The sequence below is a fragment of the Montipora capricornis genome, chromosome 3, assembly GCF_036669925.1.
Source record: "Montipora capricornis isolate CH-2021 chromosome 3, ASM3666992v2, whole genome shotgun sequence".
Lineage (NCBI taxonomy): Eukaryota > Metazoa > Cnidaria > Anthozoa > Scleractinia > Acroporidae > Montipora > Montipora capricornis.
Window position 1 is genome coordinate 31,799,068 of NC_090885.1, and position 17,500 is coordinate 31,816,567.

Genomic DNA, 17,500 nt, shown 5'->3' on the forward strand with positions numbered 1-17,500 from the left:
TTCTGAGTGTACCCAGTGGATTTGTTGACCAAGTGAGTAAGCTTCTTTCTAGCTTCGTATGGAACCACAAACCGCCTAAAATCAAACATTCCACAATGATTGGTAAGATTAAGGACGACGGACTTAATATGCCTGACTTTAAAATCATAAATAAATTTTTGAAAGCGGGTTGGGTAAAACGGTTCCTCAATCCTCAAACGCAGTCCTGGAAGAAAATACCCTTCGATCTATTACAGCACGTAGGTGGCCCGCTGCTGTTCGAATGTAATTTCTCTATAAAAACTTTGCCTGAATTGTCCTTCCTTCCACTTTTTTACCGCGACGTCTTGAATGTTTGGGAAGGGATTATCAAGCACACTCCTACAACAAAAAAGAAATAGAAAATGAGATCTTATGGAATAACCACTTTATCACAATCGGCGGAAAGTCCATTTTTTATCGACAATGGTATAATGCCGGAGTAAAGACCCTATCGGATATTCTAGACGCAGAAGGACATTTCTTGTCCTTCCCTGAATTTAGGAATAAGTATAAAATAAAAACAAACTTTCTGCGTTATTTTGGGTTGTGCAACGCCATTTTAAAGTACTGGAAAGAAGCCTTTAACCGTGATCTTGAAAACGAATCGGTTACTACAGAACAGTCCGCGACGCACCCTTTCAATATTTCATTTTGGACTTGTCAGCAAGCACACTCACTTTACGTCTCCAAAACGTTCCAAATACCTACATCTAAAGCTCGTCTAACTAAGGCCGGTTTTACTGATCAGAGCATCGAGCCGTTATACATTCTCCCGTTTCAAGTCACCAAAAAAATAAAGCTCTCGATGTTTCAATTCAAAATCAACCACCATATTCTTTACACTCGCAGCAAACTTTTTAGATCTAAAATTATCGAAAACGATGAATGTCAATTGTGTGGTGTAAGACAGACCTTAGAGCATCTGTTCGTAGAATGTCAGCACGTTCATACTTTCTGGAACCTTTTTGCCTCTTGGTGGAACTCTAATAACTTGACGACGGTAGCTCTGACGAACAATGCTAAAATATACGCACATCACCCCGAGAAGCGATTTTTTCGCGCTGTCAACCTGTGCCTTATAGTAGCCTGTTACTACATCTATACTGCAGCCAAAGAAAGTGAATCTTACAGCATAACAGCGTTCAAAGTATTTTTAAAGAGCAAATTATCCACGGAGTCACTAAGCGTTCGAGCATCCGTGATCATGAGCTTTTAGACACTCATTCATACATAGACAGGTTTTTTTTTAAAATATATTTTTTATTCTTTTATTTATTTATTTATTTTTAATTTATTTATTTATTTAATTTATATTTATTTATATTTATTTATATTTATTTATTTACTTATTTTTATATGTAATGATTGCCAAGTATAGTGAACCATGGAAAGTACGATATTGTGAATAGTATTAGTAGTGTAAGTTAAGATAGTTTTTGTGAGTAGCAGTAGTAGTGTAAGTAACGGTGTATTGTAAGTAATGTAAGTACTGTATTTAAATAAATGAATTGAAAAAAAAACGGCTAGTGGTGTGTAGTAACGTCCAACGACGAATAGTGACTCCTAGTAATGTGTAATAACGGGTAGTGATATGCATTAATGTCTAGTGACGAGTAGTAAACGCTAGGAACATGTAATGACGGCTGGTGATGTGTACTAACGTCTACTGACCGGTAGTAACTGCTGGTAACGTGTAATAACGGCTGGTGATGTTTACTGACGTCTAATGAGCTGCTATATCTTAGAAAGTAGAATCTTAAAAACATAACTCAACTCACGATCAAGTACTCAAACAACAGGGAAAAAATCGTGAAAGAAGCCAAGGAGTGTGTTGCTTGTTTGCACGCACGCAAGCAAGCAATGAAATGGAAATTTCTTTCTTCCCTCTAAAGGCAAATCTGTTTCTTGTTTCAATAAAATTTTTGGCTGGAAAAGGTTTTTGTGAGATTTTTCTGCCTTCTTGGATTCTGTGGATTCATCATGTTGTGTAAATATGAACTACTTTGCATACGTTTGTTGAAAATTTGATATGGGAGCAGTTTTCATTACGATGACAAAAATTCTTGCTGTTTTCAGTCATTCTGGTGTAACATGAAGTTAATTTGGGAAGCCAACAACATTTCTTTAATTAAGCTTATCTGCTGAGCATTTAGGTGAATTTTTACGTTCTGGACCAAATTTAATTTATGAAACAACTAACAAGAGGCTATTTTAAAAACTATTTTAAGTTAAAAACTATTTTACAAATTATTTTAAATACTAACAAGAAGACATTTTAAAAACAAGAGGCTACGGAGAGTCTACACTTTGTTCGAAGGATTTTTAGCCGATTTGCTTTAAGTTCAGAGTATTTCAGTAGGATTTTTAATGTTACAATATCTTGGTCCAAATCCAATGTCAATTCCGTAGTCCGAAGTCCATATTCCCTGACCCAATGATAGGATTAAGTGCGATCGTAGGTAGTTCCTTACATTTTAAACTGTTGTTAACGGCGTTGACTCCAATCAAAAATAGTAAACAGATGGTTTGCCAGTCTCTACTATGGTATTTAAAAATATTTAACACTTTTTCTTAACAATACCGGGACAATTACAAAATTATGATGTGCGTTACGGAGTCATACGATAACCGGATATTGCATTGCTTGCAAAGAAAACACAAAAACTTGTTTCTGGTCGCGCACACAATTCTTTAATACATACTTCCTCTTTGATCTGTCACATAGTCTTCCGTGGTGATTGTCTCTGAAGGGAGAGTTACCGAGTTCGAATCTTACTTGGGCTGCCTTCTCACTCACTCACTCAATCCTCGGAGCCCCCCTGGGGGAGCATGAGGCACCGACAAACTTCTTCCATTCAGACCGGTCCTGGGTCAGCTACCGCAGCTCGTTCCACGTCTTTCCAGCTGTTTTCATTTCGTCCTCAATGGTCCTCCGCCAAGTGCCGAGTGGTCTCCCCCGGTGCCTCTTCCCAGGGGGCGCCCAAGACAGCGCCTCGAGCGGGTGCCGGCCTTTCTTCATGCGAAGGACATGGCCAAGCCACGTCCACCGTCTTCTTTTCACCTCCAGAACGATGTTGTTCATCCCTGTGCGCCTCCAGATCTCCTCATTGCACACCTTTTCTTGCCACCTGACTTTCAATATTCTCCGTAAGCATCTCCCTTCGAAGCCCCGAAGTTTGCTCTCCAACTTCTTGTTGGTTCTCCACGTCTCTGAGGCGTAGAGAAGAGTTGAACGTACGTTGGACTGGTAGATTCTGAGCTTAGTTTTGGTACTGAGAGTTGTGGACTTCCAAATGTTGTTCAGTTTCTTGAACTCCTGAGCTCGGAGACCAATTCTGGTAGACACCTCTTTGTCGATGTTGCTGTCGGATGAAATGTAGCTCCCAAGGTACTTGAAGTCTTTGACTTCCTCCAGTGGTTCGCCTTCTACCGTCACAGGTAGTCTGAACTTGTTTTTTGCCTTCATGACCTTGGTCTTTGCTACATGAATCTTCAGCCCAACTTTCTTGCCAGTTGATGCCACCCTATCAGTCTTTTCCTGAATGTCACTGTGCGTGTGGGCTAAGAGAGCGAGAGCGTCTGCGAAGTCGCTGTCCTCCAGGCGGTGAAACAATCCCCAAACCAAGCTACGGGGTTTGTCAGCGGTAGCTGTCCTCATGACGTAGTCAATTACGATGAGGAAGAGGAGCGGTGAAATGATACAGCCCTGCCGAACACCGGTCTTGACCTGGAACCACTCACTGTGTTGGCCTTCATGTCGCACACAACACAAATTGTTGGCGTACATGTCTTTGACGATGTTAATTACTTTGGGTGGGAGGCCATACAGACTCGTGATGTGCCAAAGGGAAGGGTGGTGAATGCTATCGAAAGCTTTCTCGAAGTCTATGAAATTTATGTACAAAGACGAATTCCACTCAAGAGATTGCTCCACTATGTTCCTGAGCACAAAGATCTGGTCAGTACATGAGCGGCCACTCCTGAATCTGGCTTGCTCCTCTTTAAGCCGCTTGTCGACTCCCTGCCGAATCCTCTGGAGTAGGACTCTACAGAAGATCTTCCCTGGCACCGATAGAAGGTTGATTCCTCTCCAGTTACCACACATTGAGAGGTTTCCTTTCTTTGGGAGTTTCACGATGATGCCCTTCTTCCAATCGTCAGGCACCTTCTCCTCCTCCCATGCTTGGTTGAACAGTTTCACGAGCATCTGTGCACTAAGGTGCGGGTCTGCTTTGAGCATGTCCGCTGTCACACGATCCTCTCCTGGGGCCCTATTTCCTTTGGTCTGCTTGATGGCTGACGCTATCTCCTCTACTGTGATCTTTCACTTCTTCACCTCAATTGACTGCTGACGCTCGGCATTATCAAAGTCCAAAGTCTCTGCAGGCTCATCTCTCGGTTATATGGCTGCCTTCTACGAGACAGAAAAATCTTACGCATGCGCAGTCAGATCCCCTCGCCCCCCGAAAAATTTAAAAAGTACAAAGTCCAAAAAGGGAGTCCAATCCTATACTTTGTTCAACGAACAAACTAATAAAGAGTGTTTCGTTTCCGGACTGATAATTTGTTAGTCAAGTGAAGCTATGATCTTCGCAGTTATGAACTGCGAAGATCAAAGCTTCACTTGATATCATATCTGCAGTTCATATATGACTCATTTCATATACCATTCATCATTGATTCATTCCTCACGGGATCATTAGAACCCACAAATGACCAGCTCCCAACGTCAGTGGCTTCATATCTCAGTTGGTTAGAGCGTCGCACCGGAATCGCGAGGTCACGGGTTCAAACCCCGTTGAAGTCCTGAATTTTTCAGGCTTCTCTACGCAATTGCAAAAATTGCGTTCATAACTGCGAAGATCATAGCTTCACTTGATTTCATATCCGCAGTTCATATATGATTCATTTCATATACCATTCATCATTGATTCATTCCTCACGGGATCATTAGAACCCACAAATGACCAGCTCCCAACGTCAGTGGCTTCATATCTCAGTTGGTTAGAGCGTCGCACCGGAATCGCGAGGTCACGGGTTCAAACCCCGTTGAAGTCCTGAATTTTTCAGGCTTCTCTACGCAATTGCAAAAATTGCGTTCATAACTGCGAAGATCATAGCTTCAGTTGATTTCATATCCGCAGTTCATATATGATTCATTTCATATACCATTCATCATTGATTCATTCCTCACGGGATCATTAGAACCCAAAAATGACCAGCTCCCAACGTCAGTGGCTTCATATCTCAGTTGGTTAGAGCGTCGCACCGGAATCGCGAGGTCACGGGTTCAAACCCCGTTGAAGTCCTGAACCTTTCAGGCTTCTCTACGCAATTGCAAAAATTGCGTTCATAACTGCGAAGATCATAGCTTCAGTTGATTTCATATCCGCAGTTCATATATGATCCTTTTCATATACCATTCATCATTAATTTGTTAGGGTGTTTGGGAATGAGTACGGAAATTTGAGGAGGACAAACACGTACCAAAGGCAACCCTGTTTACACTCACTTAGCGTCTAGTCATCACAATAAGTTAACCTGGCTTTCCATCCAATCGAAACCCAGTACCTGGTCAGCGGTCAACTTTTAAAAAAAGCTGACCGCGATGAACTCTAAACTTGACCCGGCAATATAGTCACGTGATACTGGTCATATTAGCATACATGAAGGGGTGGACACACGGTCGTACGGTGATCAAAACCAAATTTTCTCGCAGATGGATTACTATATTTTCTTACCAATGGTGCTCCGCGCGCGTCTTTTGCGCCCTCGGAGCTCCGCTAAAAAGAACATATCAATACACACTCGCGCGTAACGAATTGATCCTGATATTCACTGGTTCAACTTCTTAGCTGCATTTGTAAATAGCCAACTGGTTTACCTCTGGCCAGTTGGGATTCTTAACAGCTGTTGTTGTTGTTCTGTCGTTTCGTTCACTGTGTTTCATATAGCCATGCACATAAATGGGACATACAAGAAAGCAGGCTTCTTGTTCGCACGCGCAAATCCGTTGCCAAAGAAAATCTCAAACTTTTGTAGAAGTAGAAGTATTTATTAAGAATCGAAAACAACATATGCATGGTTTTACAATCAACAAAAGACAGTGTATTGCAAAGTTACAAAAATTAATCCAAAGGGATATATTTTTGCAAACGCCTTCTTGAAATGTTCGGTTTCAGTCACTCTGGAGAATACGAAGTCATGGCCTGTTTCTCTTTCCCTATTCCTATTACGTTTAGAAGGAGACTACATAGTCATAAAATACATGAACTGAGTGTCACCAGAGATTCTGTTAATCAAGTTACGGTCCCTACAATATACTCCTACGAAAATGATCTTACTTGTATAATCAAAACGATAGGCACGCCTGACGAAGGTGTCCATCTGGCCCCAGGTATCCAAAAAGTGGATAACGCTATCCACCGGATAAATCACTATCCATTGGATAGCACTAGCGCAATTGGTTTCACTATTACTTATCCACTGGATAGTGATTTATCCGGCTGATAGCGCTATCCATCGTTTCTACAACTGGGGTCTCATCTAAATATTTGCCTTTAAAGGCACTGAGAAACCCTGCAAACTTCTAATCCATACAAAAATAATGACATTATCAAGGATTCGAAGAGATTGATGAGCTGGCCCCAGTTGTTCAAAAGATGTATAACACCATGCAACGGATAAATCACCAACCATTGGATAGCGCAATTGACTTATCTGCTGGATAGTGATCAGTTTAACCGGCGGATAGCGCTATTCATCGTTTGAACAACTGAGGCAAATAACTCTTTAGTGTACCCGTAACACTTACATACTTTGAGACTATACAGTCAACTACCGACTTTAGAGAGTAAGCTGTCAATACAAAGATCCCAGTTTCAAGGATCTTCATGAAACGTGAAGGCCCGGCCAAACGATAAGTATTGGACGATCACACATGTAGGGTGAATCAACGTTTTAGCTTTTGGCCACCGTGTTTGATGACCATTGGACATAATATGTTCAATGGTCATCAAACACGGTGGCCGAACGCTTAAACGTTGATTGGATCATGTTGCAACATGTTTGATATAGCATAAATCTTACAAAATTTCTTTTGTTCTGATGATGGATGTGTGTAATTCTTTTCGTTTGGCCTGTATCAACAACATGGTACACGCGCGCACGCCCATTGTGACTACCAAACTGAGTCGTTGCCATAGATGTCATAGACATCTTACCCACAACCCTATGCGTGTTATGTTTATGTATTTTGAAAGGATGTTTGAGATCGTTTGGCCACCCGGTAACTTTCAAAATGTTGGATCGATCAACATTTCTCGTTTGACCAGGCCACTTTTCCGCACAATCTCAGGCACTGGAGGAGGAGCATGCAGAATCAGAAGTTCTGCCATTTTAGGCACTTGACTCCTAATATCACGCTTGGAGTATGGAAAGAGCGCCCTTCACGGTCGTCCAAAACAGGAACTGCATAAACCATTAGGGATCGAGCTTACGCACGGGGCATTTTTGAGCCACAGACGGAAACCGGCAATGAACATTTCGGCACGCCAGGACAGCAGTCTCTGTCAGTTTTTTTTTAGTAATCGTCTCTAAGAGCAAAAAGATATTTAACCGTTCTAATAAAGTAGTGTCAAGATGTGTTAGAGAGGAAAACAGTTAACTTTTGATTTCCGTTCGTAGCTCAAAAACGTCGTGAACGCGATAACGCACACCTAATTACTGGGGACTAAAGAGAGAGAGTATATCACCCCTGCTTTTCGAGAGTTACACCAGCTACCGATTGAATCACGGATAATGCTGACAGCACTGATCTTAATCCTAAAGTTCTACCGTCAATTTTAAGACTGTCCATGAGCTCTCTTTAGTTTATTTGTCGTCCCTACAGCAATGAATGTCATGCATCCTCCTAATCTTAATTTCTGTTGCGAAATTAAACTATGTGGCCCAATATGGTTTAAAGGGGTTTTGTAAACCTTCTCCTTCCTCTAACGATTTAAAAAGAACTGAAATCGTTTTCATGATTTCACTTCTCTTGTTTTCATTTCCTTTTACGATGTTCTCAAATCTGCTTTCCACAGTTCGAAGCCTTTTAAAAAAGAAATCAAACCTGTCACTTGTGGTTTTCTTGACATTTGCCAAGTCATCACCTGTCTTCTTCAAAAGGTCGGTTAACGGTTCTAAATCTTCCAAACCCGCACCATCCTTTTTACTCACATATTCTACATGTTCGAGATAGATGGGGGTCTCAATAGGTGCCGATTCCGAGCAAATATCCTCCTCCAACAATTCCAACTGCTCTATAGCTACATCGGCCCCCAGAACAGTTTGAACATGTTCTTCCAGAATTTCAACTGCTTCTGTACTTCTTCTTCTTCTTCTTTCCTCTTTTAAAAGAGTGAGACACTCTCTTAAAGACGTTTCGAATATTTCTAAACTTTCAGCAACTTCTTTCATAAATTCTTCGTCTTTTCCTTACGAGCTGTCCAGTCTCATTTCAAAACCATCAATCACTGTCTTAGCTTCTTCGAATTTGGTGCTGACTATTTCTGTGATATGACTTGTCGCCTGTGTTATCGCCATTATGTCTTCTGAAACAAGTCGCGGACTGGCACTTTTCGATGAACTCATCTAAACAAACAAAAAAGAAATATTCGTGGTTATGGAAAGATGAGTCTGCGCGCAAGCGTGAATGCGTAAATTAGACCGCCAAAATTTAATAGTATATAAAAAGATCACACCATCATATATATTTTGTGGTTTAATTTTGTTTTCGGTTTGAAAAAGTTCATTTTTTTTTAACTGGTTTAATTTTTTAGAACACTGCCCATCTTAACATATTTGGATATGTTTCTGTAATTAAATTTATGGAGTATGTCTAAAATAAACTAGCGAAATCATTTTATGATTCCTAATTTTGTAATATTCTGAGACCATTTCACAATAAACCTTACGCAAGCAAGGAAGTGAATCAGCAAATTTTATCTGATGTGATTCAAACAAAGACTTGCACTTGCCAGGTATCAATATTGCCAAAATCGATTTCTGATAAAACTCTGTCGAGAAAAGCGTTGATCTCTCTCCAAAATCGTTTTTTGGACGTGGAATAAGTTTCCGCCACACATTTCCTCACAACGACTTGCCAGTTTGGCCCCTGGCGATCCCAGAACCCTTTACGTATAAAGCAAGGATCCGATTACTACTACTACTACTACTACTACTACTACTAGTAGTAGTAGTAGTAGTAGTAGTAGTAGTAGTAGTAGTAGTAGTAGTCTTTATTTCACTGATAAAATACATATCAAGTGTTACATTGATTATAACTATTAAATACTTAAAAAAGGGCGAAATATGCATTAATTTCTAATAGCTAAATTGTAATGAAAACTAAGTCTGTTAATAAAAGCATTTTTAAAACGTTCGGTCTTACAAATCAGAAATGTAGGCTTGACTTGTCTAAGCTTAAGGGTAGCAGGGTTAATCCTAGGAAGGAAGTTATGTAAAGGATGACCTTCACACTCGCTTAATTTCTTGAAAATACCTTTATCGGACTTTTCTATAAGCAATTAATAATGGAAACAGGAGAAGACGTATATCTTCGTTTATGACAACGATCAAGAAAACATTGTATGGTATTAAGTTCTGGTGGAGATGAACCGTATACAGATATTCCGTACATAAGCTTAGGCAAAACTAAAGTGCTGAATAAGTTATCCAACTCCGCTTGACAATACCCTTCCTTCCACGAGTTCTTAGAATGTATAGACATCTATTAGCTGCGGCCAACTTATTCTTGACATGAATAGAGAACCTACAATTTTCGTGAAATGTAACCCCTAAGATACATAGTTCTGGATGTTGCGGGATATTCCCGGGGGATATTCTGTACTGTCTCTAGTACATTATTGTAGCCTTTCTTTCGGGAAACCATTTGTTTACATTTAGAGAAATTACATTTCATACCATTATCGATTGACCATTCTATGAAGTTGTTAACTACATGAGTTGCAGAATTACTATCACCTTTTTTCCAAACAGGAATAATAAGAATGGAATGATCTGCATACTTGAACAACAAAGAGTTAGACTCTGGATCTGTTTGCAGATCATTTATGAATATATTAAATAAAGAGGGGCCACTAACACTTCCTTGCGTGGTGCCTTTGTTCACGCTGATCCAATCACAAGTGATGTTATTGCAGACAACCCCTTGTCTCCTATCAGTAATAAAGCTTAAGTACCCACTAAAAATCATGATATAACAAATCGTGTTTAACAGTGTCAAAGGCCTTACTACTGAAATCCATTGCAAGCACCCTAACTGCATTGCATCCCTTTTGATCCAAAGACTTAAGAATTTCATGTTGCATTGTTAAAAGAGCGTCAGTACAACTGCCACTTTCTCTTTAAGCAAACTGTGTGGGGCTCAAGCTACTCTCGACAATGTTCTTAACATAAGACTTATAAACAACCTTTTCGAATGCTCTAGCAATAACTGGGGTTATGTTTATTCCTCTAAAGTCGTCACCTTCCTTGGGAATTTCAACCTTGGGAAGAGGGGTTATGTTGGCACTCTTCCACGAACTCGACCATGCATGGCTTTCAAAGGGCAGGTTCCGTATTTTAGCTACCACAGGAGTAAGAATTTCAGCATGGTCCTTCCATATCCAAAAAGGGATCTGGACCGGTGGCTGTCTTCTTCAAACCTAGGGGTGACCTCCATACCTCGTTTACGCGTGGTATTTCAGCATCAGATGGAACTGATATGGGCTCTGGTTTATGATAATCATTATCAGTGCACAACTGACCGAAAAAGCAGTTGAGAACCCAAATTTCCGCTTCGGTTTGTGTACAACGAGAAGAAGCTTTATAACTGCAGATGGTATTTGTTATCAGTTTTGCACCACTCTCGACTTCCGATACCATTAGCAGAATTTAAACGAACTCTATTATCCATAATGGCTTTAGAGATTCTCTTCAATAGATCTTTATAGGAACCTGTTACTTTGGCCTTGATCTTTAACAAATATTTAATAAGTGGGTTCATCCAAATAGGATTGCGTACTATTCTTAAAGGCACACAAAAGCATTCATACCGGCATACTGGCAACTCATGACGTTCAAAGGACAGTCAGCTGGCTTTCGGCAGTTGCATGATTTCGGTGGATCATTTGTGGAACGTAGGATGTACTTGTTGTTGATTTTCTGCGTGAGATTTGGCATACAGCTGCAATTGATTTTAATTGTAGGCCGGTTGAAGATTTTGTGGAGGATGTGATTTGTATGGAATTCTTCGTCAAGGATCTTGAAAAATGTACGTCCAACGTTGGTGGCTACGTTTCTGCTGAACAGGGGGTTGTACCAGATGGCATTGCGATGACGATTCTTTCTGGAACTTGAGGGACGTGCTGATTGCGGTGAAAAACAAAGTGTATGAAAGGTTCTGTGTGTACCACATTCTTTAAATCTAGAGTTACGTCGAGGAAGTTTACCATTTGTTTGTTTGCGTCGATCGTGATTCTCAGAACGTTTTTGCTGAAGATGGCACAAAGCTTCTTCTTAATCAGATCTGTTTGTCTGGGAGTTGCTTTGGAAACTCCAAGGTCATCGTCTCTGTACAGGCCAAAATCGCACATATCCCGAAACTCATATTTTATCAAGTGTAGCAGGTATGCGCCAACAAGTTCTCACGATTCAGCACCATCAGTTCTCCCATCATAACTATCCATGATGATGTCAAAGAGATTAGATGATGTTTTCTTGGTCCATAATTGACCGTTGTTGTAAAGAAGAGAGGAGGATGCTTGGAGGATGATGTGATGATCATCGTTAGAGATGTTGACGTATTAAGTAATTCAATAGAGATAGACGGATAAAAGTCAACAACGTCGAAGGCAATGAATGAGCAAGTTGCTTTGCATTGGATGCTGTTAAGCCAATTAAGAACGGCTTCGGTGTTCTTTCACTGATTTAGCTTGAGAGCGTGGACAACTTTGGTTTTAATTCGGTCAAGGATATCTAAGAAACTTTCCGCTGAAAGGAGCAGTTGACTTTGCGGAATTTGATGTTTGCGGTCATGTGAAGGAGCCTTTTCTCAAAGTTAAGAATTTCAGTTATTTGTGGCGGTATTTTCCTCGAGTAAAAGCCAAACGTTTCCTTCCTGTATTGCTGTTCACGTTAGGCTTTAAGAAGAAAAATGCTTTCCATCTCATTCGCTTGCAGAGAAGTTCTGTCTTTTCGGTTGGCGATCGTTTGTAATCCTTCTCAGATAGTAATGGAATGTTCTTTGTGGAGTTATACTGTTGTTTGTCGTCTCCAGTTTTAAAACTCAACTTTTTCTTTGATTTGCGTTGATTTCAATTTACAGTGTCCCAAATTAGTGCACCAGCACTAGAAAACTAGACACTTAAAATAAAGTTCATCATCATCATTGCTGCACATGCTCTGCATATAAATAAGAATGAAAAATGGTACAATGGATGCTTCAAACGTTCTCAAGATTGTACGCGCAACATCATGTACCTTTTGTCTATAATATGTTTTAAAATCAACGACATTTTGTCGATCGATTCTCCAGGAAAGATTAGACTAGTTCGTTCAAGTCTTGTCATGATAATGGAAGTGATGAGCTCATCTTTGACAGCATCGAAATGAAAACTTGTAGACAACGACAACATAGCAGCTTTATTGGGACTCCGCAGACCACAATATCGAATGAACTGCGCAGCTCTCATGCTACACTAAATAATCATAATTGTTTTAGGGCCTATGTTATATTCCGTGTACACTGCCCCGCTTGCTAATGTAATCAAACAGCACAACATGTCTTATCACTTCTATGCGGATGAGACGCAAATTTATTTAAACTTTTGTCAAACAGCTGTAGGGGAACCTGAGTATTCCGCATCTCGAGTTGAACTGTGTATTTAAAGATATTGAACAATGGATGATGACAAACAAGTTGAAATTGAATGGTGATAAAACGGAACTGTTAGTTCTTAACGTTCGCCATCGGCCGACTCCTGCACTCAATTATATATATGCCGGATCTGATCTTATCACAATTTGGCGTCTATGGATAAACAGATTGCTTCTATTTGCAAATCTGCATTTTACCATCTAAATAACATAGCCAAAATTAGGAAATTTATATCTTTTTCAGCACTGCGAGACCCTCATTCATACATTTATCAATTCAAAGCTTGATTATTGAATTTCCGTTTTATCCGGGCTTTCCAAGAATCAGACTCAGGGACTACAGTATGTTCAGAACAGCGCTGCGCGTCTCCTCACAGGGACCAACCAGTACGATAACGTAACGCCGGTATAGAGACAGTTGTCTCTGTGAACTGTTATCTCTTTACAATCCTAGAATATCATTACGCTCCTCGGGTAAATTTCTCCTTGTAACACCGAACTATAAGCTTAAATCATACGGGCAAAGGGCCTTTTCTTGTGCGGCCCCTGTACTGTGGAACAGTCTTCCGGAAGATCTTGCAATTTACTGACTGTTTTTAAATCTAAGTTTTCAAGCGCTATTTTAATTGACAGTTTTTAGCTTTCAATTCATTGTTTGAATGATCGCTTTTTATTATTTTAATTGTAAGTATAAAGCGCTACATAAATTCATATTATTATTATTATGGCCAGTAAAGTTAATACGTATGAATGCTCTAATAAGCGGTCAAGGCTCTGTAGGGCGCGTGAGGTGTAGCCTAAAGGCCGCTAATTTAACATATTGACGACTTTTACTATATCTGCTAAAACTTAGTAAACCAAATGATGAAGCCTATAAACAAAGATAAAGCTTTGACTCAGGCCCAATCTTAGGTCAAATCTAAAGAGATTAACTAATACATTAATTTCCTAATATAGTCTTTTAAAAGCTAAAAAACCCTAAGCAATCACTTATCACTTCAGTGATATTTTTGATAATATGTTACAATATGTTATAATATAGGACCTGATCTTGGTCAGACGAAATGCATCTAAATTAAAAGCTTAAAAGAGGCCAAAAAATTATCAGAGAATATAAATTATTCAATCAATAAACTTAAACTACTTCATTGCCTTGGCAGACTAGGGCGTGCTGTCACACATGCACTTTTATGTTCTTGCCATATTCAAAGTACTTGAAATGACTGCTTTCTGCATCTTTTCCAATATCACTCTTCCTTTCTTTCCCATCAGCTCTTTCATCATTTGACCCAGTTCTTTAGACCAGCCCCCGAGGACGTCCACTATGATGTTATTATTATTATTATTATTATTATTATTATTATTATCATTATTATTATTATTGCTATTATCGAGTAAAATCACAATCTAGTATGTTTTTAGAGTATTATAAATATAAATACACTCATATATTATTTACTTGAAATTAACCAGGTCCATTGCAATTGGTTTCAGTCATAGCTTCGTTGATAGAACAGTTCGTAGTGCAAGCCTATCCCAGTTATCGACGAATTCCGGAACTTACCTTAGCTAACACTGTCATGCCAGGAGTTGTCAAGCAAACGTACGGATATATTTTCATGGAGAAACTCCCACAATATTGCACATCATATGGCATCCGGATTTTGTCTTGGGTGATCTGTTTTCCGTTCAACGTGAATACAATCTCGACTTCCTCTGGATTTTCCGCGGAACCAAAATCAACACTGCAGCCAACTTCGTCGCCTCGGTACGCAACGGCATCTGCGACGAGACATTTAAAATTCTTACATTACCATCACGATCAAATGACGGAAAGACAAACTTCCTTGTTTTAAAAAAAATCTTCTTTGTTGTCCAGGGAACGCAATGACGGATTCTATCATCTAAAACAAGCATGAAGGATATTTCACCTGCGAATGCCGAATGGAAGAGCATACCAGGGGCCCGTTTCTCGAAAGTCCCGAAAACTTTTCGGGCCCGAAAAGCCATTTGTGAAACTGCCAACCGCTTGTTTTGGAAAGCTGAACACGTTTTCAAGCTAACTAAGACCAATCCGTCTGTGAAGTTTTGCGATACAAAGGGAATTGTGACACCCGAAAATGGCCCGTAACGTTTCGGGGTTTTCGAGAAACGGGCCCCAAGGCTCCAGTTGTTGTTATCCGATGGATAAGTCACTATCCGTCAGTTTCAATCTCTGCGGAAAGATTTCAGATATTAGTAGTCTTAAAAGAGAGCAAGGATGGCACAGTCGGTTAGTGCGCGGCCTTGGTGCAAGAGGTCCTGAGTTCGATACCCGGATCTCGCATCCTTGTTTCGACTTTTTTCTTTTTCCGTGTAGCTAAGTAGATTTAAAGTGCCCCTGTGACCAAAAAATCAATCCATAGTTTTCTTTGGATTTCAAAACTATGGTAACAAAACACGAAGTGACCCACGTTTTAAGCCTTGATTTCAAAAAGACACCTCTTTATTTTAACTGTAATTTTCCTATTTAATGGTCCGCCATTACAACATTATGTTCTTGAGAGAGCTGGATCAAGGAGAAAATATCGTCAAAGGCTCACTAGTTTAAGAATGCAATACGTGTGTACGCCGCAGAATTAATATGCAGCACGGGGGTTTGGGGCTTTCAGAATTTTAAACTCACGCTTTGCATATATAATAAGCTGCGTTCACACGCTGAAATTTTAAGCTAGTGAGCCTCTGACGTCACTTTTCCCTGGATCCAACCGTCTGAGGTCCAATCGGTCAGTTTTGAACGTGAGTAATGGCGGACCGTGAAATCCAAAACTTACACTCAAAGTAAGCGACCTTTGGATAAAAATCAAAGCTCAAAATTTTGCTAGTCAGGTGTTAAGCAAACAAACTTTCAAAATCTGAAGGAAAAAAGGAAGTGTTTTTTTTTTAACACAGGGGCACTTTAAATATCCGTAAAACGGAGCACTGAGGGAGAGGGGGGAGTAAAATGAGCGCACCGTCGACCTCAGGTTTGTCAGTTGAATTACTGTTACGAGTTATCGACGTTAAATATAGTTACTTTAGTGAATATGCACGCAATAAGCACATCTAGTTACACTGCGACGCGCCTTACCGTGGCCACCCAACAAACATTTTTTTCAAGTTAGCCAATCAGTGTGAGCGGATTTGATTGACAGACAAGCCTCCATTTGGTTCTTGCGCGTTGAAACTTTCTATGGAGGTGTGTCTGTCAATCAAATTCGCGTATCTTGATCAGTAGCTAACTTGTAAAAATGTTTGTTGGGTGGCCACGGTATGGCGCGTCGCACTGTAAAAGGTGTATAAATCTTGGCAAACGTTTAACGTGAAGTATAAAGATTGTTTTTTTTCTCAGTGCATGAGCGAAAGGGATTCAAAAAATCCTGGAGGTTCCTGGAGGGAGCGGAATCCTAGCCTTGGTTGCGTCAGCTTGCGTGATGACCTTAACTTTCCATTTTCTTTGACACCGAATCCGTCTACACGCAGAAGTTACTTTTTATTAGACAAGAGAATGGAAATAGAATTCAAATAAAAATATTTCTCTTTGAAAACGTTCAGTTTGGAAGTCGCTTTAATACTACATTCGCTATCAAGCGCGGTGCGACTCAACACTTAAAAAAGTGATTTCAGAGAGGAAGGGAGAGAGAGAGGAAAAAAAAGTTATTTACCAGCCAAGGGTCGGTCCTTATAGCGAAAAACTGTGACCTCGGTTTTGAAAAAGCATTTTCAAGACCACGGTCACAGTTTTTCACTATACGAACCGACCCTTAGCTGGTAAATAACATATGTATACTTCATGGAAAGTACGGTTGTTAGACCAGCTTGTGAACAGAATTTAATTCGTACCTTTTCAGTGGGTAAATCTCAGTACGTATATAATAAACTTTTAAACTCAGGATAGTGACTTATCATCCACTGGATAAAGTTATCCTGCCTTTGAACAAGTGGAGCCAGGTGTAAACACCTCTTTCCTTGAATAAAGTGCGGATCTATATTTCTTACTTCTAAATCAAGAAGCGCAATAACACAACTTTAAATATCATATTACAACGTCATTCGAAAAGCGTGGACAATTCCGTTTTAGTAAGATTTCATTTAAGCCTTTCATTGAAATACCAATGGAGGGTTCCGTATTTCGCTGTCTTTAATCACAGCATGTAGTGGAATAGGTTAACGGGGACATTGAGTGAACCTAGACGAGAAAAATCGTCTGGCGTTAGACAGAGAAAAATCTACTGCGAGTTAAAGGTTAATACGTCACTTTTATTCTGCATTATAATTGGCGGATATCGATCCCCTTTGTCAGTTTCAGTTTTGAACAATCCGAATTTGATTAGTGGCAATAAAAAACGAAACAGTTGTCGCAAACTTGAATTTCGGAATTTGTATGTTTATGAAGCACACAAAGAGACCCCCACATTCGCCCAACGTTTTTTTTGTTCGCGAACGCCATGTTATCAAAACGCGTGATCTGATTGGCTGTATGTTAATGCCTTGAAAAGTTTCGCTTCACACGCAATTGGCTACGCTTTTTGAAGGAATC

General features: G+C 39.9%; 1 protein-coding gene across 1 annotated transcript in view; it reads right to left on the reverse strand.

The window, feature by feature from the left end:
• Positions 1 to 7,301: 7,301 nt before the first annotated feature.
• LOC138040094 (uncharacterized) overlaps positions 7,302 to 17,500 on the reverse strand; it is a 17,520-nt gene continuing 7,321 nt past the window's right edge. The window contains exons 9-10 of the mRNA XM_068885883.1: positions 14,507 to 14,724; positions 7,302 to 8,655 (exon numbers count right to left, since the gene is read on the reverse strand). Of these exons, the coding sequence (XP_068741984.1) occupies positions 8,500 to 8,655; positions 14,507 to 14,724 (374 nt within the window). The 3' untranslated portion in view covers positions 7,302 to 8,499. The remainder of the gene's footprint in view (positions 8,656 to 14,506; positions 14,725 to 17,500) is intronic.